Source organism: Crassostrea angulata, chromosome 5, assembly GCF_025612915.1.
Source record: "Crassostrea angulata isolate pt1a10 chromosome 5, ASM2561291v2, whole genome shotgun sequence".
In the NCBI taxonomy this organism is placed as follows: Eukaryota; Metazoa; Mollusca; class Bivalvia; order Ostreida; family Ostreidae; genus Magallana; species Magallana angulata.
The window spans coordinates 57,288,019-57,313,439 of NC_069115.1; the positions used below are offsets into that span (position 1 = coordinate 57,288,019).

At 30.6% G+C, this 25,421-nt stretch overlaps 2 protein-coding genes across 6 annotated transcripts; one reads left to right on the forward strand and one right to left on the reverse strand.

The window, feature by feature from the left end:
- LOC128184121 (procathepsin L-like) lies at nucleotides 1–17,378 on the forward strand. 5 transcript variants are annotated; one of them, XM_052853465.1, is made up of 9 exons: nucleotides 1–30; nucleotides 11,754–11,958; nucleotides 12,194–12,336; nucleotides 12,985–13,134; nucleotides 13,799–13,831; nucleotides 13,937–14,128; nucleotides 14,467–14,632; nucleotides 15,053–15,161; nucleotides 15,319–17,378. In XM_052853465.1, exons 2-9 carry the CDS (start codon nucleotides 11,769–11,771, stop codon nucleotides 15,416–15,418), a joined length of 1,083 nt encoding a protein of 360 aa, XP_052709425.1. In that variant the 5' UTR covers nucleotides 1–30; nucleotides 11,754–11,768; the 3' UTR covers nucleotides 15,419–17,378. The 5 variants fall into 5 exon arrangements, with proteins under 5 accessions (XP_052709425.1, XP_052709428.1, XP_052709426.1 ...); XM_052853468.1 differs by lacking the exon at nucleotides 1–30 and adding an exon at nucleotides 6,622–6,679; XM_052853466.1 differs by lacking the exon at nucleotides 1–30 and adding an exon at nucleotides 10,974–11,122.
- Nucleotides 17,373–24,248, reverse strand: LOC128184119 (procathepsin L-like). The gene is made up of 10 exons (XM_052853464.1): nucleotides 24,159–24,248; nucleotides 23,341–23,551; nucleotides 21,491–21,633; nucleotides 20,272–20,421; nucleotides 19,867–19,899; nucleotides 19,563–19,754; nucleotides 19,087–19,252; nucleotides 18,864–18,972; nucleotides 18,595–18,710; nucleotides 17,373–18,357 (listed from the first exon to the last, which is right to left on the reverse strand). The coding sequence occupies exons 1-9, from the start codon at nucleotides 24,204–24,206 to the stop codon at nucleotides 18,608–18,610; spliced, it is 1,155 nt and encodes a 384-aa protein (XP_052709424.1). The 5' UTR covers nucleotides 24,207–24,248; the 3' UTR covers nucleotides 17,373–18,357; nucleotides 18,595–18,607.
- Nucleotides 24,249–25,421: the final 1,173 nt, after the last annotated feature.

Genomic DNA, 25,421 nt, shown 5'->3' on the forward strand with positions numbered 1-25,421 from the left:
GTAATTATGGAACAAAACTACACTGGATTGGTAAGTATAGAATAATTTCAAACAAATCAGATTCAGATATATTTTTGTGACATTTAAAAATATCTTTATCAATTGGATGTACCAATTCGTATTTCATTTATCGCTCCAATAAGTTGACCGATTTAGATTTAGTAAATTTAAGATTTGTTAGAGCTGAGTAGTCTCTGACTAGTCGACACGAATAATGCTCCCTCCATAATATTCTCTTGAGATATAAGAAGGTGTTACGTTTTCACAGTAATGTTTAATGATCATCCGCAATGATCGATGTAGTCCTCGCTCATCAGTAAATCCTTATTTAAAGGTAATGGACTCTACTCAGACGATGGCTTCTCAGACAGATTACAATGTATAACATTTATTTGTAGAGCTACATTGTATTTTGTCATATATAATTAAAATGGACAGAAGTCTAATTTTCAAGAACTTCTTTATACATAGATATAAACAGTTAAAAACATGATTTTTCATTCAATGATCTTTGTCCTTTAATTATTTAGATATTTCAATCTAGAAATTTTTACGACTGATTGAAATAAACCGCTTGATGATGTATCTGTCCACAAAATATAGATCAGCGATGAGGTAGGGTGGTACTTTGATGGTTTTGTCACTTAAATACCACTTTCCTGTGTTTATTATTGTGCAACTATTGACACTTGCATTGGTTTTTTCATTTGAAGTGAACTAATTTTATTGTAATATTAGTACAATGGAATTAAACACTAGTTCTATGTGGTTTCCCTTTTCCTACAGTTATCTTTTTTAATTTAAAAGATCATGTTACAGATAATGTTACAAAGATCATCCTGTCTAACATTAAACATATTATGTCGCTTTGTAAGGAAGATAGTTAAACAAACCTAAGCATATCTTGATGTATACTATAGTGTTCAATTTTATTGTAGAACACTTGACTCATTCAGTCAAATAGTATACGTAATATGATTATACATATGCAGCTTTAGCTTACTAAACCCGGCAAAGATGGAGGTGGTGCTTTATGCGAGTGAATTTCACAAAAGGTTGGAAAGGTTAAATTGTAAAGCTTCTAAAAATTTTGAATGAAAGCATTCAAGCTTTACTTAATGTATTCGTGTTTTCTTTAGACTTAAATGAGTTCTTTTAATTCTTGTTATTTATTAATATTATAAAAAAAAATAAGTAAGTGATCTTATTTCACGTAATTAATAACATCATCAAAGTTTACTTTTCGTAATGCCATTGCAAATTTTCTAGAATTATTTGACAAACTTTTACTGTTTAACATTTTTAATCAAGGGACTTTGTTTTTCTACAGTTTAAAGCGGCAAAGGATTTTGTATTTAATGCCAAGTTAATGAGCATCAATAAGTTTATATATAAAGAAATTTGTCATTAATATTTGGCCGTTCCTCTCGTTCATTTTTATACATTCATAACATTCTTAAAGTGGTTTATACAACTTTATTTCCTATGCTTTGTTTAATGAGTTGAGAAAAAAATTATCATGGGTCAGTCATGTTTCTTTACAACAATATACAACACATACCCCTTCCTGTTTTGAAGGTGTATATTATTGAATATGTTCAAAGTCCTTTAGTAAAGTTTATTGCATGTTGTTAATTTCCTTTTGACAATGTTAAATTTATTATGGAATAATTTAGTAATCAAATTTTACAAATTTCCTTTAATGGAAACTAGCACATAGTTACTTGAAGTAGATTATTTCCGTCCTTGTGAATGTATCCCGCCTACTTTAATCCCATATGTATCTGAAAGATATTCTAACATTGCATTTTTAACTTCTTTAAAACTTTTGAACCAAATCTTCGCTAGATCTAGTTTCCTTCTGTCTGTGTCTCTGTCTGTTTATATCTCTGTATCTTGAAAGTTCAACTTCTTTAGAGTTACTGAACCTTTTTAAACTCACTGGGCCCAAAGCATCTTTTACAGAAGCCCTGGGAGGCTATTGACTTACTTCTTAATTGTTATGAGCCCTGGAAGAAGATATTGAATTACTTGTTAATTGTTTGACTTATTTATTATGACTTAATTATCATTTGATAAGACTATAATGAATAAATATAACACGTGGCGGTGGCGTACCGTTCGACATGGGCACTGACAATATTAGTTTTTAGCGTAGAAGATTGGTTTTTATAAATATCAAGAATATTATTTTTTGCACCCGAGATCGAATTTATTATATAGGGGACATATATTGGTTTTGAATATTGAACTTGTAATCCTGTCACTGCCATGTGCCAACAAACTTTCTTTTAGAATAACTATACAGTAAAATTTTGTATGAAAACTGAAATATTTTTACACCGGTCTTTATTCTTGCCCATTTTGAGGGAAAAAATATTCTCTACATGAATTTTAATGGATAAGATTACAAAAAAATTTTCATGTGTTAATCTCAAGATTGATATTCAAGTACATATGTGAATTTATCGTGTTGAAAACAAATTCATTTATAATTCTTTTAAATTTTTAAAAATCTAGGTTTGCTAACTTTCTCAGAATAAAAAAAGCAGTAACTATTGTGCTATATATCATGACAATTTCATTTACCTGTACATGTATGTATTTTCAAATCTGGAATAGTAATTTACACTGACTAACAGTTATTCATTTGAATATTTTGGAAAGTACTTAAACAAGGAAGAACAATATTAGAAGGGCAAAAGTTTATATAGTTATCATATATAAATCTTTTTTTTCCATTATTTCAGCACTTTGCATGCATGTATCTAGAGGGTTGTAGGTCCAGAAAACATTTTAAAATTATAAGCTCCCTTCCCTTTTGGAGAATTTATTTAAAAATATCAAATTCGCATAGTTTAACTGAGAAAAGACATTTGACCCCACGCCAGCCTCCAGAAAAAAAAATTCTTCCAAGCATAATTTTGGGTAAAATTGTAATAGGCTGTACTTTAGAAAATATATATATATATATATATATATTTTACTATGCTTACATGCACAAGTTGGCTTGTACAGGAGAGAGAGTTTTTTTCTGTATCCAAATGAGATGTATTGAAATGAAGAAGTCATAACAATTAAGAAGTATGTCAATATGTCCTTCCAGGGCTCATAACAATTAAAAAGTAAGTCAATGTCCTCCCAGGGCTTCCGTAATCTTTAGCAAATGGCATTAAATTTGGTTAAATAAAAACAATTATATAAGCTTTCTGATATCATCTAAGTAACAAACCAGGACAACCAAAGTTCCAAAAGAGAGTTATAAACAGGGTACAAAGGTACTCATTAAAATGAAAAAGGAAAACAAGTTTTTTCTAATAATACTAGTATCAGTGTAAATTTGTTTAAAGGTTTTGAATTATTAAACTGTTCGAAAATTAGCAAAATATTCATGCACACTCCCACATATGCGCACAATTGTTTGCACGCAAGAACACACGTGTTGTGTCCACAGAAAATGAAAATTTAGCTTATTTGATATTTTTTTAAGAAAAGGCACTAGAAGCCGAATATCCACCTTTATTGTTATCAATTTTAGTTTTAAGTGGAAGTCGAGCTAAAATATGACGAAATAATGCATATAATAAAAAAAATTATAAATCTACTGAATGGGTATCTTACATTGGAATTTATTGAATACTTAAGATATTATAAAGCAAAATTAAGATTTTGACATTTTTTTAAAGTAAAGCCAAAAGAAGCAGTCTAAAAACCATATAAGAAGACACATCACCTAATACTAGTATGGGTTTGTATATTTTTATAAGCAATTCAACGATCAGTTTCTAATGAACGATAAGCATTCGACGAGAAAAAATAGTCACTCTTTCCGGGAAACCATAGTCATGTTTAAATTTAGACTTTGATAAACAAACTTGACCACCGGCCTTCAGTCCATATCCTTGTGTGAAGTAAGTACATCCTTTCAATAAATAGATTTGAAGGTATGACGAGCGAAAATTCATATATAAAGGAAATAAATAATTCATAATGATCTAGATTTTAAGTTGGGCTAATAATTCGATATCAAGGAATTCAGTTGAAACGAATAGAAAATGTGAAACGTACTTTGATATAAAGGGCAATTGGAAACTTTGCACATCAGTGACACAAAATTACAGTAATAATTACAGTATATTGATACTTTCTATAATTTTTTCGTATGCATTTTGATCTATTTACCAAGAATGGTTTAACTGAAAACATTTTTGTCGTATGGATTTGCTTGTATAAAACAACTTTATAGACTGTATCAACCACTTTGATTTATACTTTGATTTTTAATTTGGTAATTCCCAGTCAAAGACTGTTCCTCCTGATCACTGGTAAACCTTTGATGATCACAAGAAAGAGTCACACCTGTTATTAGTCAATTTGCTTTCAAAATTTTAATAACTCATATAAAACAAATTAAAGGGAACTAAAATGTCATCGTATATCTCTAGCCGTGCCATGTAAAATGCGTGTCTGGGTGGGGTGGGGGCAACTATTCAGTGCAATTGGAAATGTCATATTTTGTATGTATTAGTTTTAGTACTTAAAATGATATATCTTACTTTGGTACACGGATGTTTATGAAATTTTCAGAGACCATTGTTTTAATTCAATCTTATAGAAAACAAAATGTGCAAATTAGTTCAGGTATTGCCAAATCTAAAACATATATTACAGAAACTTATTTTTATTTCAAAACCTATTTTATCCATAGAGTGATTAAAATTTAATCTGTAATGGTGTGAAATATATGTCCATTTAGTAAGTATACGCATGTTAAAGAAAACTACCAAGATTTGATTTAATACGGGTTAAATGTTAATGTTTAAAAATTTTACACGTGATTAGTGTTTTTGTCACTTAAAGAAATGTCGTCTTTTGTTATTATTAATTGATTAATGTTTTTTGTCACTTACAGAAATGTCGTCATTTTGTTATTTATAATTGAATTCAATTAACGAAACGATACTGCGTAGCTTTTAAATTTCTTATAACAATTGAATACATATCTTTTGATAAATGCACTTTTGTAAATGGGTCAAACTATTCAACAAAAAGTGCTCAATAAAATTTAGAAACATTAATCGTTTTTTCAAGACAAATTAATCAGAAAACTTCAAACACAGTCTTTCCCTGTATTTGGCTAACCTGTTTCACACATTCCTCGATCCTTTATTGCAATGCAAATTTTAAAACATGATATTTCCCTAAATTATTCAATATACTCGGGAATACCACGTAATTGAGGAACACAATGCCCCAAAACAGAAAAGCAGGTATGTTGTTAGACAGTTACATGATCTAACAAATTAAATTTAATTATCATAACTAGATATGGCGAAGCGTCATATTCATTGTAATTCAAGACTCTAACGTCCTTTTAAAAAATGATCACTTGGATATTTAAGGAAACAACATTTTAACATTTAACCAAAAATTGTCGAGATGAACAAAAATTCCCTACATATGGGCATCTAATGAGCAAATTAGGTACATTTGTATATGGAAATAATTAAAAAGGGGCGCTTCTTTAAAATTGAATTTAAAAAATCCCCTAGATAAAGAGTTATGATTTTAACCTGATCATTAAATTGCTTGTCTTTTTTTTTTTTTATAAATTACATATTGTCTTTAGTATTGTTCAAACCATTTTATTTAAGCGTCATTTAAAGGTATGTGAAGTGACTTGAGGTTATCATAACAACCCTTGTCTCTTGTGAAGCTAATCGAGTACATATTTAAAGACACAGAGATCTTCTTTTCATGGAAATCAATATAGTCTAAATATACCCACGACCATCAAGTCCTCCTAAAATTAATACTAATGCAAACACTTGTGATTTTTTAGGTGCAAATATTATTTTTGTAATGTTTAAAGTCAAAGTGTGAATAAATCATCCTGATCTGTTTCATCTTTATCATACACACGCTTTGGGTACGACCAATAAAGAGTCTCTTGTTAAGCTAATCGAGTACATGCTTACAGACACAAGTTTTGAAGGAGAAGTCATAAGGAACTATTTATTACACCCAAAATCATTAAAAGGAGGTGTTTCCGTGCCCGATATAGTCATTTACTCAACAGAGACAGACGACAGGTAATGATTTTTAATTCAAATAAAACTTAGAATTTGAATTTTCCGAAGAGTTACTGATTACATGTAATCCTAGATAAAACATATAAGAGATGTAGAGATTTAGATGAGTTCTTTTAATTCTTGTTAATCATTTACATTATAAAACAAAATAAGAAAGTGATCGATTTTCACGTAACTATAAAATAACATCATCAATGTTAATTTTCTTAATGTCCTTGCAATTTTTTTATAGCATTATTTGACAAACTTTTACTGTTTAACAGTTTAAACCAATCAAATTAAATTTGTTTTTCCACAGTTTAATGTGGCTCATGATTTTGTATTTAATGCAAATAAACGATATTTGGCCGTTTCTCTCGCGTCCATTCATATACATTTATAGCATTCTCGAAGTGGTATTTACAACTTACTTTCGTGTGTCTTGTTCAAAGTAATGAAGAAAATAATTATCATTGCTCACAGTCATATTTGCTTTGCAAATATTCACAACACATGTTTCTTCTTTTTTTAAGGTGTTTGTTGTTGAATATGTTCAAATTCTTTTAATAAAGTTTACTACATGATTAGGGAAAACCTAAATCCTTGAGGTATGTAAATTGTTGTTAATTTCCTTTTGACAATGTTAAATTTATTATTGCTGAAATTACCAAAATCCTCTCAAAATCTTGCAAAGCTAAGAAATGAGGACATTTCTTCAGATACAAGAAACAGTTGTAACTTGCACTCATTTGGATGAATGCTCACATGTGTTTTATTCACTATAATTACGATAATGTCCTGGAACGAACAAATATCATCGCCTTTTTTTAAAGGGTTTGGGTGGGTGGGTGGCAGCCTAATCCAAAAAATATTTCTTTACAAGCAAAACAAAAATTTCATGCAAATTCTAATCCTTCAGATTTTTAGCAGTTCAATGATTTCTTTATTTTCACTTCCATTTATTTATTACATGCTCCAAATCCCAAAGGGGGCGGGCAACTCCATGTATTTTCAATATTTTTAAGCGTAAATTTTAAAAAAAAAATACATTTTGTTTTAAAAAGTGGAGAATTGTGTAAATTGAAAAAAAAAATTTAACATGGAGGGATGGACGTTACAGTCACTTTAAAAGAGGAGATACGGTGCAATGAACATTTATGTTAAAATCTTTATTATTCAACAATATTGTATCTGAGATTAAACTAGATAAATTATAACAAATCTTATCAACTATGAATAATGAAAATTTACTGAAAAATTGGTATGTTTTAATCAAATTCATTTACATTGTTTATTTTATTTTTATTGATTTATCACAATTCATGGTTTGATCCCATGCTGGCTCGCCCAAACAGTTGCACCGTAAAACATATTATTATCTTAAGAAAATGCACTAGAAGCCAAATATGCACCTTTATTGTTATGACTTTTAATTTTAGGTGAATTTCAAGCTAAAATATGAAGAAATAATACATATAATGATAAGAATTATAAACCTACTAAATTGGTATCTCACATTGGCATTTATCGAAAACTTATGTTAATATAAAGCAAAAATTAGATTTAGATTTTTTTTAAAGTAAAGCCAAAAGAAACTGTCTAGTAACCATATAAAAAGACACATAACCTAATACTTGTGTAAGGTTGTATATTTTTATAAGCAATTCAACAATTAGTTTCTAATGAACGATAAGCATTCGACGAGAAAATATAGGCGCTCTTTTCGGGAAACCATAGTCATGTTTAAAGTTAGACTTTGATAAACAAACTTGACCACTGGCCTTAAGTTCATATCCGTGTGAGAAGTAAGTACATCCTTTCAATAAATAGATCTGTAGGCGTGACGAGCGAAAAATCATATATTAAGGAAACAAATAATATTTAATGATCCACATTTTCGCTATTCTAATGATTTGACATTAAAAACATTTATTGAAAAGAATACAAAATATTTTGAAACGCACTTTTATACAAAGGGCTACTGGAAACTTTGCACATCAGAGACACAAAATTACAGTAATTATAAATAATTACAGTATTTTGATACTTTCTCTAATGTGTTCGTATGAATTTTAATCTATTTTCCCAGTATGGTTTAACTGAAAACAGATTTGTCATATGGATATGCTTGTATAAAACAACTTAACAGACTGTATCAACCAGGTATCCACTTTGATTTAAACTTTGACTTTCAATTTGGTAAATCCCAGTCAAAGACTGTTCGTCCTGACCACTGGTGAACCCTTGATTATCACACGAAAGAGTCACAACTGCTATAAGTCAATTTGCTTTCAAAATGTTTCGTTCAAAAGCAATTTTAATAACTCATATACAACAAATTAAAGGGAACTAAAATGTCATCGTATATTTCTAGTCGTGCCATGTAAAATGCGTGTTTGGGTGGGGTTGTGGCAACCATTCAGTGCAATTGGAAATGTCATATTTTGTATGTATTAGTTTTAGTACTTAAAATGATATATCTTACTTTGGTACACGGATGTTTATGAAATTTTCAGAGAACATTTTTTGAATTCAATCTAATAGAAAACAGAATCTTCAAATTAGTTCAGGTATTTAAGAAATGAAGATAATAATTTTTCTATTGATCGACGTATCAAAGAAAAAATTGACCGGAAAACTTTTTCATCAATGCGCTACGCGCATTGATGAAGTTTTCCGGTCAATTTTTTCTTTGATACGTCGATCAATAGAAAAATTATTATCTTCATTTCTTATTATTTAATAAAACATTTTCAAATAAAAAAATGTGAAGTGTTATTGATCAAAAATGTAAATAATGTAAATGAAGCGGCGCGTATGAATACAAAACAACAACAGCAACAATATTCAAAATGGATACGCCTTCAGCTGATGCAGAGCTACTGGGCTGAATTTAATGGATTAAACACAAATAGTGAGTTAAAATCTCAACCGGCTGAATTGAAAACGAAAGGAAAATACATGCGATAGCTTGTGATATCATTCACTGGGCAGAAAAACTCGTATTAAACTAGTTTTCATGTGAGATCGCTGGAATATGCAACTGGACATAACCATCCAAGGAAAAGCGATCGTGGACGAAAATAGCTGATATGTCGACAAAGAATAGTATGTATAAGCGACTTTTGTAAACTTTGTGGTAACTAGATAGCCAGTGATGTACTTAAATGGCATATATCTGCCGCTTGGAATTCACCGAAGGAGTTGATGCATTACTCATAGCCTTTCTTTACGACGCTTATTTTGATGACCGATCATCTACGTGTGTAAATTTAAAAATTATCGTTACCAAATTTGAACAGCAGTGTTACCGTGAAAGTTTATATGCCTATATGTTTGTTATAATATTGAAATCCTTAAAAGGAACAGCCAGCCTCGCTGTAAATGTTGATTGATCTCAAGCAGACGAAATCGTGAGAAGACGCTTAATTTTCTATTTCGTGAATCAAACAAAGTGTTTTGTTTATTTTTGAAGGTTAAACTTTCAAGTTTTTATATTCACAAGTTTTCATTTTGTTTGCCGACAATAAAACAGACACAACTTTACATTTTGTTGACAGTGTTTATCTTGGAAATTAACGTTCCATAAATAGTGTTAGATCAGAGCAGTTGAGAAAAGTAGATCCGGCGAAAATTTTATTGATGCAGGTATCAAAGAAATTTTTCAACCAATCAGAAGCGCCGATATCTCATCAAACGAATAAATATTAAATGATTGCCAAATCTAAACCAAAAATCATAGAAAATTATTTTTTACTTCAAAACCTATTTTATACATTTAATCTGTAATGGTGTGAAATATATGTCCATTTAGTAAGTATAAGCATGTTATAGAAAACAACCAAGATTTGATTTAATATTGGTTAAATGTTAATGTTTCAAAATTTTACATGTGATTTTTGTCACTTACAGAAATGTCGTCATTTTGTTATTTATAATTGAAATCAATTTACGAAACGACACTGCGTAGCTCATAATCTACTTATAATCGATTGAATACATATCCATTGATAAATGGATATTTGTAAATGGGTCAACCTATTTAACAAAATGTGCTCTATAAAATTTAGAAACATTAAATAAGAAAACTTCAAGCACAGTCTTTCCCTGTATTTGGCTAACTTGTTTCACACATTCCTCGATCCTTTATTGCAATGCAAATTTTTAAACATGATATTTCCCTAAATTAATTAATATACTCGGGAATACCACGTAATTGAGGAACACAATGCCCCAAAACAGAAAAGCAGGTGTGTTTTCAGATAGCTACATGATCTAACAAATTAAATTATCATAAATAGATATGGCGAAGCGTCATATTCATTGTAATTGAAGACTCTAACGTCCTTTAAAAAATGACCACTTGGATATTTAAGGAAACAACTTTTGAACATTTAACAAAAAATTGTCGAGATAAACAAATCTTCCCTACAAATGGGCATCTAATAAGCAAATTAGGTACATTTATATATGGAAATAATAAAAAAAGGGTGCTTCTTCAAAATTGATTTAAAAAAATCCCCTAATAGAGTTTTAATTTTAACCTGATCATTAAATTGCTTGTCTTTTTTTCATAAATTACATATTGTCTTTAGTATTGTTTAAACGATTTTATTTAAGCGTCATTTAAAGGTATGATAAGTGACTTAAGGTTATCATAACAACCCTTGTCTCTTGTGAAGCTAATCGAGCACATGCTTAAAGACACAGAGATCTTCTTCTCATGGAAAATAGTATACCCACGACCATCGAGTCCTCTTAAAATTAATACTAATACAAACATTTGTGATTTTTTAGGTGCAAATATTATTTTTGTAATGTTCAAAGTCAAAGTGTGAATAATCTTCCTGATCTGTTTCATCTTTATCATACACACGCTTTGGGTACGACCAATAAAGAGTCTCTTGTTAAGCTAATCGAGTTCATGCTTACAGACACACGTTTTTGAAGGAGAAATCATAATTAAGGAACTATTTATTACACCCAAAATCATTAAAAGGAGGTATTTCCTTGCCCGATATAGTCATTTACTCAACAGAGACAGACGACAGGTAATGATTTTTAATTCAAATAAAAATTAGAATTTGAATTTTCCGAAGAGTTACTGATTACATGTAATCCTAGATAAAACATATAAGGTAAGACACATTTTACAATTTCAACTTAATCTTAATTCTAAAAACCAAACAAAAGTTGAAAATTGAAAATGTCCTGATTTGATATGAAATAATTGATTAAATGATTGATTATATTTTACGCTAGTATTTTCGTAAATTTTAGAACAATCTTGCTCTGTATATGTAACTGTGTTTCAAGATGACGATTTATGAAAAACTGCATTAAAAAGATTCTTCATGCTGTATTTTTAAAACCATCAGTTTATTTGGACGATTTATGGGAAAAGTTTTAGCAATTATTTGTCAAAATTAATTTGATTATTTTATATTTGGCAATAAAAGACACTTAACTGTAAGTGTGACAGTTGAGTTTGAGAGTGAAGTATATTGGTATATCGGGTTTAATATTCTGCTTCCTCCTTTTCCCGTGATACAAATGGAGAGAGAGATTGGGTACTGATTGCATATTAATTGACTCAGTTTTTCAAAAATTGCAAGGAAATGTTAAAAACCAATATTTGCTGGTGACTTTATTCCGGTTTAAGTTTGCATCATATCTTTATAGGACTCGGACTAGAAGATGAACGTTTTGTGGATCGTGAGTGTACTAGCTGTAGCGAGGGGAGCCACCGTACAGACGGGAAACGTCCAGTGGTTTGATTTGGAGGCCGCACAGAAACACCCAGAGCAGTTACATATCCTGAAGGCCAAGGCAGGGATCAACTACCAGCCATACGAACAAGCATGGAAGGAATTCAGAATATTATTTAGTACTGTGTTATTGGATTTCAGTTTCTATCTTCGAATTATTTTTTTATTAGGAAATTTATTTGTTAGCTATTTCTTATTTTTTTCTTAAGAAACAGAGAGAAAACCTGATGAATATCAGATTTAAAAAAATGTCGGACTCATTGAATCAATTTAGAACAAACTATGTTTAAAAGGTCAGTACTGTGATAATTTTGCTCAGGTTTTTTAACAAAAGTGTTTCGCCGTATTCTTTAGATAAAACCTACAAAACTTTGGAGGAAGAGAGTTGGCGCTTTGAGATTTTCAGAGAGAACGTTCAGAAGATTGAGGAACACAACAAACTGTACCATCTAGGCAAGAAATCATACTTCCTGGGAGTAAACCAATTCTCTGATCTGGTAAAGGACACATTCTTTCTGATTTAAACGAGTTCAGGCATTTCTCAACATCTTCCTATGTGTGAAATACTATGAGTTTTTATTCATTAATTTTTGTTAATTGTAGACTCTTTAATTTTTTTTATTTTGGTTACTACATGTAAAATTAATTATAAATTTAGTATATAATATTCTCATAACTTATATCTATTATAGTCATGGAAAAAATTTGAATTTTAACATGTACGGTATAATGATAAGCAACTTTACCTTCTTCACCGAGATTCAAAGCTTTTTGTTTTATGTTAATATTTATGGTTTATTTTCCACATATGTAGCGTATTAAAGATTATAGTCTGATTTGAAATAATTAAAAAAAAAATCTTTCACTTTTATTATCTACTTTTCAACTCAAAAGTTTGTTAAGATTCATAGTTGAAGTGAACAATTTTCAGTGCATTATGCATTTCCTTGTAACGTTGAATATTTCTTTGTGTTTCCTCATTCGTTAATTCGTTTAACATTTAACCTAAACGTACTTTTCATAGCCTTGTCATATTTAAGATCAGCAATTTCATTGCTAAAACTTGGAGTTTTTTTCATCCTTTGAAGCCTTTATAAATTTATGGGCATTTATGTAATTTAGAGCTAAAATCTGTTTGTTTGTAGAAACACGAAGAGTTCTTGAAATTCAATGGTCTGAAAAAGACCTCTTTCAAAAATGAGGGATGCTCAAGTTACCTTTCTGCCCACAACTTGGTGGTACCTGACTCTGTAGACTGGAGAACAAAGGGATACGTTACAGATGTCAAAGATCAAGTAATAATTGTGGTGCATTCAATAAATACCGCCAATTTCTAAACCTTTACGGATATTAAAACTTAATCAGTTGTTATGATTATATTGTAGAAAATGTCTACCCTCGCTATGACTAATTATTAGCTTTGTTTTTTTTTAATTTTATGTTGAATACTGAAATCTGATTGGGTTAGACGCAGTTTATTATCCGCTCTATTACCATCAGCGTAAGCAACACACTTGTAACGGGTAACAATTGTTACATGCGTGTAAATCATGCGCATACGGTTCTCTTTAGAATCCACGTCAATCCTAAAGAAGTTAGTTATGCGTTTTGAAATAAAGGGAATAAATAATAAGAATAAAAGCTGTAAAGTTCTTTTTAATTAAGACATTCAGTGTAATAAAATAAATTGTGCCTGTTTGGGAGGATAACAGTTGAAATTGACAACCCTCGAAAACCATTGTCAACCTCTGCTTCGCGTTGGTTAACAATGGTTTTTCTGGGATGTCAATTTCATTAACAGAATATTGGAGGATGAAAGCATCATTACTGTAAAAGTTTTTTCGTGTAAGGTTTACAAACATACTGTACAAGACAGAAAAACCTTGCCTTTTTCTTAAAACACATATCACTTATAAATGGATTTACAATTAACAGTGGCATTTTCTTTGTTTTCATTAGGGTCAGTGTGGTTCCTGTTGGTCCTTTAGTACGGTAAGTATATTCCATATCTCAACTGTGTCATTTTTAAATGATTGTTTTCCTCCACGTTGACATGTATTTCTTTTTTAACTCAAATATCTTCTCGTTTGGTGGTAGACTGGTTCTCTTGAGGGACAACATTATCGTAAAACTGGGAATCTAGTTTCCTTCAGCGAATCACAACTCGTGGATTGTTCCGGATCATTTGGCAATGAAGGTTGTAATGGAGGACTCGTGGACAGTGCATTCAAATACATCAAGTCTGTGGGAGGTATTGAGAGTGAAGACGACTACCCGTACAAGCCAAAGGTATTATAGAATTTATGCTTTATAAGCTGCAGAATAGATTTGTAAGTCCGGGTGACACCCATCATCAGAGGTCTATTCACAGTATTACAGTAAAACACGGTTATAGCGAACACGCTTATAATGAATTGACGCTTACAGCGAAGTGAATTTCATTCCCCAAGTCTCTATTTCATGTTGTAAACTTGAAGGATATAACGAATTACTTTTATAACGAAGTTAAATTGCCCGTCCCTGGGACTTCGTTATAAGCGTGTTTTACTGTATACCATTTATTTAATTTAAATTAATCAAAGATATATTTAAGGGTTGAATGATAACAGAACCATCGTGTATTGCAGGAAAGAACCTGTCAATTTGACGATACCAAAGTTGCTACCACAGTCAGTGGATGTGTGGATGTAGAGAGCGGAAGTGAGTCGTCCCTGAAGAAGGCCGTGTCAGAAGTCGGCCCTATATCCGTGGCGATCGATGCCAGCCACTCCTCATTCCAATCCTACTCCGGAGGTACTTTAGCCCATCGTTTGATAGATAAATCATATCTCATAGGTTCCGATGATATAAACTTTTGACCCAGCTGATTGGTTACCGGTATTTTATTGTCCAACATTAACGAGGGACAATGAAAAATAATTTACTAAACAAGTTGGATGAAAAGTATGTATCATCAAAATTAATGATAAATTTTCTACCTTTGTTTTAAACTCCTATGCATGTAAATTCCAACTAAATATTGAGATGCAAAAGAATATAACATCATTTAGATAAGATCCAGTGTGTCGTCATCGTTGAGTAATATCAAAAAATTACTGTGTAGGGGATATTCATCGCATTTTGAGGCAAACATGCGATTGAACTCAACCATCAGATTGATTTATATAGAATTGAATCAGCGTCAAATTTACCTTTGTGTTGGTTTGGTTTTAGGTGTGTATGATGAACCTGATTGCAGCTCAAGGCAGCTGGACCATGCCGTGCTGTGTGTTGGGTATGATACTGATGATGAGGGGCAAGATTATTGGATTGTCAAAAACAGGTCTGATTCTCCTTGATACATTGCATTTATTTCATTAAGGTTATCACTTCTTTATAAGTTTAGTAGCATATGTTGTGTATTCTTTGATTAAGGCGAGTCTAGGCTAAATGCCAACAAGTATTCTGCAGTATTACGTAAGATTCTTTCTCTGTTGTAGCTGGGGTGTCGAGTGGGGAGACGAGGGTTATATCAAAATGTCCAGGAACAAGGACAATCAGTGTGGAATCGCATCAGAGGCCAGCTACCCTCTAATGTAGGGAAAGAAGTCATTCACATACTTGTTCTCTCACAGATTATCAAGTGAAAGGAAATCAGGCAGGTTATGATGGATACACGTCCGTAATTTATTACGATGCTGAATTATTAACGAACAATTATCAAACAATTCTGAAATATCGTTATTAGAAAAAACTCCTATGTATACTGTGTGCCACTGTTCCTGAAAATCTCTAAAGATTGTTATTTTTACTGTGTATCATTGTATTGTTACAAAGGTGTATTGTTTAATAATTGTCCGATAAAATACTATTACTAGATTTTATATACGATAGTTTCATTTATTTGTTTGCTGATTGAATATAATTATCATATAACCATTAAAGATAAAGGAATGATATGGTTAAGCATGATGACCAGGCTTAATGTAAAGGAAATGACTGAAATTAAAAAGAAAAAAAATCAATTATACAATGGCTTCCATTGTAGAATTTATTTTTAATCTTTTTAATTTCTGTCATTTCCTTCACAAATTAATTGCTATATACTACGAGCTTAACCAACTTTCGTGCGTGCAAATTGGTGAATTGTAAAAAGTCAATTCTTCAGGTTATATCATGGTAGAAAGATATAATTTTGTAGTTTTCAAAACTCGTTTACCAAGCATAGCTGCCGATTTTCTATATAATTCATTATTTGTTAGGCTAGGTTTAAAGACAATTAAGGTTGCTATTGGAACTGGTTGCACTGTTAACAGAATCAAAAGAATGAAATGCCAATTTTACGCTAGTTTGAAGAAAACTGACAATTTGAGCAATACAGAATAAAATAATCATGTGTATTTTTAAACTATAGAAAAAGCGTCCATGGGCTTATGAATAGATTAAAAGAACATCCAACCAAAAAGCACTTTAAAAATAACATTTCTTTTCAGTTTATTCAAACACACATAAATTGTATTGGAAAACTATTAGTGTGTTAAAATGGATTGGCGATAAGAAAATATATACTGAAATTAAATCCATTGGTTAAAAAGGCTAAATAATGAAAATCAGCGATTTTGAGGCTCTTTTGAAGAAATTTTATTCATAAACTACCTGCTTCATGATACTTAAAAAATTGACCGAAATGACTAAAACATACCCCCCCCCCCCCTTACGTCTTGTATCAATTGAAGCCGTATTTTAGCTAAATGAATGGCTGCTGCTATGACTTTTTAACAAGTAAGAGTTTCTGATTGATTTCAAAAGTCCACATCATTCTCAATCAACGACAGTTGTATGTTGCTGAAAAATACATTTGATTTATATATCCAGCCTGTTTTCCACAAATATTTTTCAAAATTGGGTTTAAAACAAGTATTTTGCTTTTCAGAATCAATCAGCTTAGTTTGGTTAAATAAAAACTTTTGAATTATGTTAAAAAAAAAATACGAAAAATCATGTTTTGAAATTTATCATCGGTTTCCATTGCATCGTTCATTAGATTTTGATTTGCCAACCGATGTTTTTCTTTATATGACCATTGACTGTATAGTTAATTAAAGATTCTATATCTCATAATTTTTAAAAGCCTTAATTACTTTCTATTCTGATTTACTTTTACTTTAAAGTTGCTAAGATAATCTTTGTATCATGAGGAAAATTAGTCACAATGCGTACCGAAACCCTATGTAAAATTTTGGTTTTTACATATAATTGATCTTTAAACTTTGTTCAGTTTCTCTCTGCAATCCTCTTGAATTTTCCGACATAAAATTACTACATCGTCTTTATGTAGGAACATTTTGGATAATTAAAATAAAGTACATCATTTCCCTGTTACAAGGCCTTTCCAAATTCAGTATAAGGAGATGCACTTTGGATTATAAAATTTCACATGCATGAATAATTGTCTAAACTTTACATTTTAGACAAATCTCTGTTTAAATTGAACGCAAAAATATCATTTATGCATTGTATTACTCTTAACAAATTATAGAAAATAAAACTCAGAAACATTCATATTGGTGGTGTTTATTGTTATCTTCAAGCAATATGAGCTGCATTTTTCATGTTGAATTTTTTTTTACTAAAATGTTTTTTTTCTACGAAAATGACAAAATATCATGGTTTTTAAATTTCTGTTTGCCATATTTTTGTGGAAAAGGCCGTTAAGAAGCCTTATTAGGAGCAAAATTGAATTATTGTCGTCCTGTACCAAAATTGATTTGCTATATGTTCCTTAGTAGAAAAATCTTTCCTCTGACAAAAATTAATGATTTTTTCAAACCTTATTCATCATAAAAGTTTAAGTTATATGCAGACTTATCATACTAGCACATTTTTGCAGCAAAATAAAATTATAAAAAATACAGCTCATATTGCTTTAAAAAAAATCTTATAATACGTTTTTTTCCACACCAAAAAATCATTTCAAATAATAATAAAAAAAACACCTTATTAGGGTTAATATTCCTTAAAAACAGCTATATATGTATAAACATTATATGCATCTTATTACTGCATGCATAATAAAAATTACGCTATATAAAAAAGCTAAGCTGATTCATAACGTAAAATTGACAATAACAAAATTGTTTTTATATCTCTTCAACAATGATAAGAAATAGAGACCTCATTATCTATCTATCTATCTATCTATCTATCTATCTATCTATCTATCTACCTATCTATCTATCTATCTATATATCTATCTTTCTATCTATCTCAATTGCACTTAAACTAAGGAATTAGATTTCTTTTTTATAAAAGGAAAATAAAAAAGGTCAAAATTCTGTCAAATGTCGCAAATATCCGTAGGTGTGAATATAGTCGTGCTAAATAAATACTTGTAGGAAACCAAATTACATGAACAATATATATAGGTTATTTATGTGAAACTTCAAAAGGAATATAGAGTTTAAAACTAATTGAACTGTATTTTAAGTCAAACCGCTTTAGACCTTTCTGATTCATTCTTCTTTTTTTGTTTCAAAAACCTGCAAAAGTGAAAAAATAAATTAAAACTAAAACAAATAATAATACAATCAAAATGTATAATGTATCTCTTTAAAGATTCCCGTTTATCGATGGAAAACGATTAATGTTCTCTGAATTTTAATAATTGTAAATGAAATCAAGTCTACGATCAAAAAAAAAAAAAAGAAATGGTGTGGAAGTATTGAAATCTAGCCTGTCTCTATCTTATCTTAATTTGTTTAAGTGCATGAACATACTCGCGTGAATGTTTTAGGGCACCAGAGGGTAGCTGGCCTGTGAGGCGATACCACACTGGTTGTTCTTGTTTCTGGACATTTTAATATATCCTTCTACTCCCCACCGAACACCCCAACTACAACAGAATTATAAAACCTGGTATTTAAAAACAAATTACGATATCAAAATGAGATTGCAATTTCAAAGAAGTCAGTTATCCTAAATACAGTTTAGAAATTACAAATTCTTCAATTTTAAAGATCTTTGTGATCTTTATCAATAAACTTGCCTGTTTTTAACAATCCAGTAATCCTTTCCCTGCAAACTAGTTCCATAACCCACACACAAAACACCATGATTCAACCTGCTTGTGCTGCAGAGTGGTTCATCATACACACCTAAAAACCAAAAACATACACATCACCAACGACTTGTTAATTCAGTGTATACGTATCATATCCTACTGATTCGCCTAGAAGAAAGATACATTAAATGATGAAAGCCAGGCGAACCTCCAGCGTATAATTGGAACGACGAGTGGCCGGCATCGATCGCCACGGATACAGGACCAACCTCGGACACGACCTCCTTCAGAGACGATTCACTTCCGCTCTCTACATCCACACACCCACTCACAGTGGCAACAACTTTGGTTTTGTCAAATGCACAGGTTCGTTGCTGCAATAAAATAATGCTCTGATCTCGATTTGCCACGAATCATCTCATTTCATTGAATTCATATAAACCATGACCCCCCCCCCCCCCTAAAGAAAAATGTACAAAAATGTATCGTATAATGGTCACGTTTGTGATCACCTTCACATTGCAACTATTTCAAAACGCAAAAAAAATAAATATGCTATTATTGTCATCACAGAAAGACTGATATACGGTATTTCTGTTAATCATTAAATAAATCATGTATGAAATAGTCCAAATATTGATAATATATAGAAACTCTTCAGTTTTAAGAGCTAAATTCACATACCCTTGCTTTGTATGGATAATCACTTTCACTCTCAATGCCTCCAACCGACTTGACATATTTGAATGCATTCTCCATAAACCCTCCATTACAACCCTCATTGCCAAATGATCCAGAGCAGTCTACAAGTTGTGACTCACTGAGAGGAACTAGTTTTCCATTTTTTCGAAAGTATTGACCCTCAAGAGAACCAGTCTACAAACATAGATAATTGTTTATCAAACATATTGAGAAAGAAATGAATATGGATGACAAATTAGATATATAGAATGTCAAGGTTTATATTGAGACTTTTTTATATACTTACCGCGCTGAAGGCCCAACATGACCCGCATGCACCCTGCATAAAAGGATATATAAAATAAAAAAAAAATATATAACCGATTAATAATTAAAGTTTAATGAATTAGTTTAACTCATGTTTTAATCAATATTATGCCCCCCCCCCCCCAAAAAAAAAAAAATAAAAAAAAAAAAATAAGAACAAAAGAAAACAAAACAAAACCAAATAAAAAAGCAACACAGAAGCCAATATACATTTTTTTTAAATTGCTATTTTTAGCTGCCATTATTTGGTCTTTGATATTCCAAGTAGGGAAATCTAGCCTCTGGCTTCATTTAGACTCGATCCTAATCATACACTGTCCACCTGATTTTATCATTATCAGAAGGTACCAATAGTGATTTGGGTTCTTTATAGCATGACAATTACCTGGTCTTTTACTTTTGTGACGTATCCCTTTGATCTCCAGTCCACAGAGTCAGGAACAACTATGTTGTTGGCTGAAAGGTGGCTTGAACACTTAGTATTGTTAAGATTAGTCATTTTCAGACCATTGAAATTTTCAAACTCCGCATATTTCTATAAAAAAAATTACAAAAGTCATAAATAAAATTATAATAAGAATCAAAACACATGTTATACTAAAGATGATGACATACTTGACATACTTGATAATTTTCTCAACGATTTATATCAAATAATAATGTCTGGATTATACACCTGCAAAAATGCCTCAAAAATTTTTATTTTCCTCAATTTAAGCGTGTTACCACAGCAACGGTTGCAATTGTCAATTTTCGTTTTTAAGTTCTTTATTGCACAATTATATTTATGTGTAAAAAAAAAATTCACAATTTTTGAATTTAAATTAAAAGAAGGAAATCATATTTGAAAATTATGTTTAGTTACCATGGAAACACTTAAAAGTTTACGTTTTTCATAAATGTTTGCCTTTCTCATGATTTTTACGCATTAAATATATTGATTATTACAATGAAACATTGACGATCCATATTTGTTTAGGCATCCAACCATTTCAGTATACAATGGATTGATAGACATATACAAATGTAACAATATATTCAATATCATGTGCAGCATTCATTGTATCCATATCTATACCCCATTGAATTGCCTATAGTTACCATGTTACCATAAAACACACTAATTGTATGTACCAAGAATTGAAAAGCTTGCATTAAATATCACACGTTATGACAGAATTAGCAAAATAATAACCGAAACACGTTTCAATATTAATGAAAATATTTCTTTATTCTATATTGATCAGCATATTGTTTTCAAAAATGAAAAAAGTGAGATATTTCTTTGTGGTCAGTAGCCTAAAGACAAATAAAGATATTTAAACAATTGCAAAGATAAATGTTCGCGTCCGAGCTAACATTGAATTGTGAACAGAAGTGAAATTCTTATAATAAGTACATGAGCTAAGATAATCATGTGATGCTCATTTGTCTGATAAACTTTTATTTTTATTTAAATCAAATTAAAAATATCAACGTAGTCCCTTTCCATCTACCATACCTTAAAGCTATATCCAACAAAAAAACCCTTCTACGATACAAAACAAGAGATGATCGTTGTGAAAGAAGCGTGAACCCCTTAAATCTGGAGCTGTGTTTCTTACCAGATCAGTGAATTGGTTCACTCCCAGGTAGTAGGATTTCTTGCCCAAGTGGAACAGTTTGTTGTGTTTCTCAATCCTCAGGACGTTCTCTCTGAAAATTTCAAAGCGACGACTTTCCTCTTCATGATCCTCATAACTTTTATCTTTGAAGTAAGTGAAAAAATAATATTGAATGTGGAGACAATAACAAGATTTCTCTTTTTATTGACAGTTTTTCCTTTTATATTGTCACTATATCAAGCTGATTCTAAATTGTAGATTGACAGCTCAGAAGCAAAGGAGCCCATGAGCTACATTGCAATGTCAAACTTTACTAAAAACTAACTTAGATCCTTTTCAGTTGAAAAATCGTATTGACAAACATCTTGCTAGTTTGCTTTGATATTAAGTGTTGCTCACATTTTACAAAACTTTTGATAGGTTTAATATCTAGTGGTGTTTTAATGTGTTAATCACGATTACGTCTTTTTCCTAATATGTCATAATTGAAACTGACTACAATTTCTTTACACGGGTTTTCAAGTATACAGGTTTTTCGAGTTATTTCTATATTGGTTTCTAACTGACTTTCAGATGTAATTGTACAACAATATGTAACGTTTTTGGCTGGCTCTGTATAGGATAACCATCCAATGGGTGGTCCAGGCATGGCCTCTTGATTCATCTAGACCATATTTTAAAGGGAAAAAAACCCAAATATGTTCTTGTTAAAGAATGTAATATTACTGACTATTGTGTTTTGGGAAGGTGGAAATAAAAGACCAAACATATTTATTTTATTTCCTCTACCTGTTATCCAAATTAACCCTTAAGTTACTTAGGTGTTAAATTTCCTTTTCAAAACACTTGAAATTCAATTTCCTTACGGAAGCTTTTCGTCAAATTTAGCTTACATTAAAGTTTGCAATTTTTGATACAAAGAATAAAAATGTAAAAAAAAAAAAATAATGTTTCAAAGAATCAACTGATGTTTCTTTTGAAATAATCTTCTTAAGATTCTATCAAAATATAAAGTCTTCAATTGATAAATCATTTGATTTGTGGGATCAACAAATCATGTTCATCAGGTTTTAATGTGTATGCCAATACCATTTTTAACTGCCCCTACATTTAAATGATACAATGATGAGAAAAGATATAAATGGCAGATGACAGACACCGAAGGTCATATTAAAGGACAACTTTGGCTAACAAAGTGGTGTAATAAAATCGAATTAAAAATTACAGTTTTAACATTAATATACCTTAAATTGATTAAAACAATATATGTTACAGCTGGTTTAAAATATCAGACACTGCTTATTACGTTGAGCTGTTTTACCAAAAATATAATTATTATAACTATAAATGTGTTAAACGGAGTTGTAATCTTATATAAAACGTTATCTTTCTTCCATGTCAGGCAGAATTTCTTAGATGAAAATCATTTTTACTTTATGCACACACCAAAGTGATAGATTATACAGGTCCTTTAAAAATCCCTCTAAAATGTATGCAATTAATAAGTAATAGTGATTAAAAAAGCTTTTCATTATAAAATAGAATGCTTGTAAGCATGTCCTTTGAATCATAAACACAAAAATATCTAAATAAACAGTATTAAACGTTATGAATTAGTCGGTTTACTCCGTATATTTCGAGTGATCAGAAAGCGTAGGATGTATTTGGTTTTCTTCGAATGAAATTAAGGCAAACATGTAAATAGGACAAGAAAGTACCAAGAAAAAATGGAATTTCTTTTCAGGTTTGTTTATAAATCAAACATGTGTTAAAGATTACAGAGTACCAAACAAAAATTTGAATTCCACCCAGGTTTGTTTATGAGGCAAACAGCTAAATAAGATAAATACCATGAAGTATTTTGAATTCCTTCCAGGCTTGTTCATATGGCTGGTAGTTGATCCCTGCCTTGGCCTTCAGGATATGTAACTGCTCTGGGTGTTTCTGTGCGGACTCCAGATCAAACCACTGGACGTTTTCATTCTGTACGTTGGCGCCACTCACAACAGCTAGTACACTCACTATCCATAAAACGTTCATCTTATAGCTAAGTCCTAGAACCTGTAAATATGAGACGTAAAATGAAAATGGAGGGAAAACAATTTCAATAACCTAAAGGCATTTTCAAAGTTAATTTTATATTCCTATACTGCTGCAAAAAGCATTTTTGAGGGCAGTGAATGATAGAGTAAAATCTTTCCTTATGAATGTTTTAGATATGTAATTTCAGGGTACATTTTTGTAGAGGAGTTGTCATCAGAACATTTTTTTCTTAAAATTCATTTGATGTTTTATCTTACTCTTTTATTCAGAAATGACAATCTTTTTAAATTTTAGCAGACTGAGACAAACATGTTCATTTTCCAACGTTAACAGAGAGTGTGACTTTTCGGGACAAACTTAATTTTAACTCTTGGTTTATTGTTTGGAACATTTAACTCTTTTGATTTACACGTAATGTTTGTAAATGTTTCTTAAGACTTGTTAAGATAGTTTCCTGGGGTAAAATAGGCAATTAAATACAAAAATGAAACAAAGTCGTAACCTTACTCTACAATTACGAACCTCACATAATCATACATTTGTTTAAAAAAAATTCTAAATGTAAGATAGAGAGAAATATAAATTCAACGATCCATTTTTGTGTTTGAACATTTTACGTTCTTACCTTAGTCTCCTCTTTGTGAATGAATAAGTTATTCAGGGAAACATTCATCTGGAAATCCTATTTTTTTCTTTACATTTTCCTTATGACCCATCATGTGATTCCAATTATGATTTGTCATTTATCGTTGTTTATATAATACGGCTAATAGAGAAAACATAACCCTTGGAATTCTTATCATGGCTCTCTTCAAAAGTTTGAAAAAAATAACTGATAAACAGTAGGCAAACATACCAAGGATCGGTTTGATTCAAGAGTCATACTTAAAAAAGGATTCATATTCTATAATTCTAGATATTCTAATATATCTAAGTAAACATCATTCACTCTGTGTGTAATTGTCTTTAGAGAAGAGGTTCATGTGATTCATTTTGCTTTGAGATTTACCTTTTAACCTTTACATTTGTATAAGTTGCATTACATTAATTTCTAGCCACCCTAGTATAGGATGTTTTAATGCTAGAGTCAGTAAACTTGCATGTGTTACCTTGTTCAACAATCTCTGATTTCATATCATAAGTCATAATAAAAAAACCGCCCCAAGATTTAGTCAGTTTATCAAAAAATCTTTGTATGTAAAAATCATAGCTCTATCATAAGCAATTTTCGTCTGCAAGTCAATTATGAACTTCAAGGTAAATACTTTCTGATGTTTTTGCTTTAAACTAGAATGACGCTCTGTCTTTGAAGATACGAGTCTTGAAATTGCCGTCTACATTTTTGTAGACTACGAGTAACAGAATATAGACGGCAACATAGTACATATATGCATATACAAAAGTTTTTTTTTCCTACAAATAAAATACTAATTAGGTTTGTTACTCTTAACGAAAATCTTTCGGGGTCACAAACCCATCAACAATGTATGATATATTTCACCTTGATATATGAAATTTATGAATTTTCGTTTTAATTTAGAAATCATCAGTTTGTTAAAAATTACATCAAACTGATTGACATACTTTTATATATACATATATAATAAAGAATTGAGAGCTATCCTGTTTCTAGCATTTTATATCGTGACAACTTAATTTTGTTGGCCAGCGTGTTCAACAAACTACAACAATCGTTTCATTCTCAAGAAAGAATGTGGACAGAAAAGTTAATACCAACTTTTTTTTTATCTCATTCGAAAATTCAGAAACATTTCGGCGTCAACATTCGATAATTTTCAGCTTCTTCTGTTAAACTACTATAATCACCTACCGCCGGGGATAGAATTTTGAAGTAAAAATTGTAACAAAAAAAATTGATGTTAACTTT

Coding starts and splice junctions, on each gene's coding strand:
- LOC128184121 (XM_052853465.1), top strand. CDS start 11,769: ATGAACGTTTTGTGGATCGTGAGTGTACTAGCTGTAGCGAGGGGAGCC. Junction 13,832..13,936: donor CCTGTTGGTCCTTTAGTACG/GTAAGTATATTC, acceptor GTTTGGTGGTAG/ACTGGTTCTCTTGAGGGACA. Junction 14,129..14,466: donor ACTACCCGTACAAGCCAAAG/GTATTATAGAAT, acceptor CGTGTATTGCAG/GAAAGAACCTGTCAATTTGA.
- LOC128184119 (XM_052853464.1), bottom strand. CDS start 24,206: ATGAATGTTTCCCTGAATAACTTATTCATTCACAAAGAGGAGACTAAG. Junction 23,552..24,158: donor TTCACAAAGAGGAGACTAAG/GTAAGAACGTAA, acceptor TCATATTTACAG/GTTCTAGGACTTAGCTATAA. Junction 19,253..19,562: donor ATTATCCATACAAAGCAAGG/GTATGTGAATTT, acceptor ATTTTATTGCAG/CAACGAACCTGTGCATTTGA.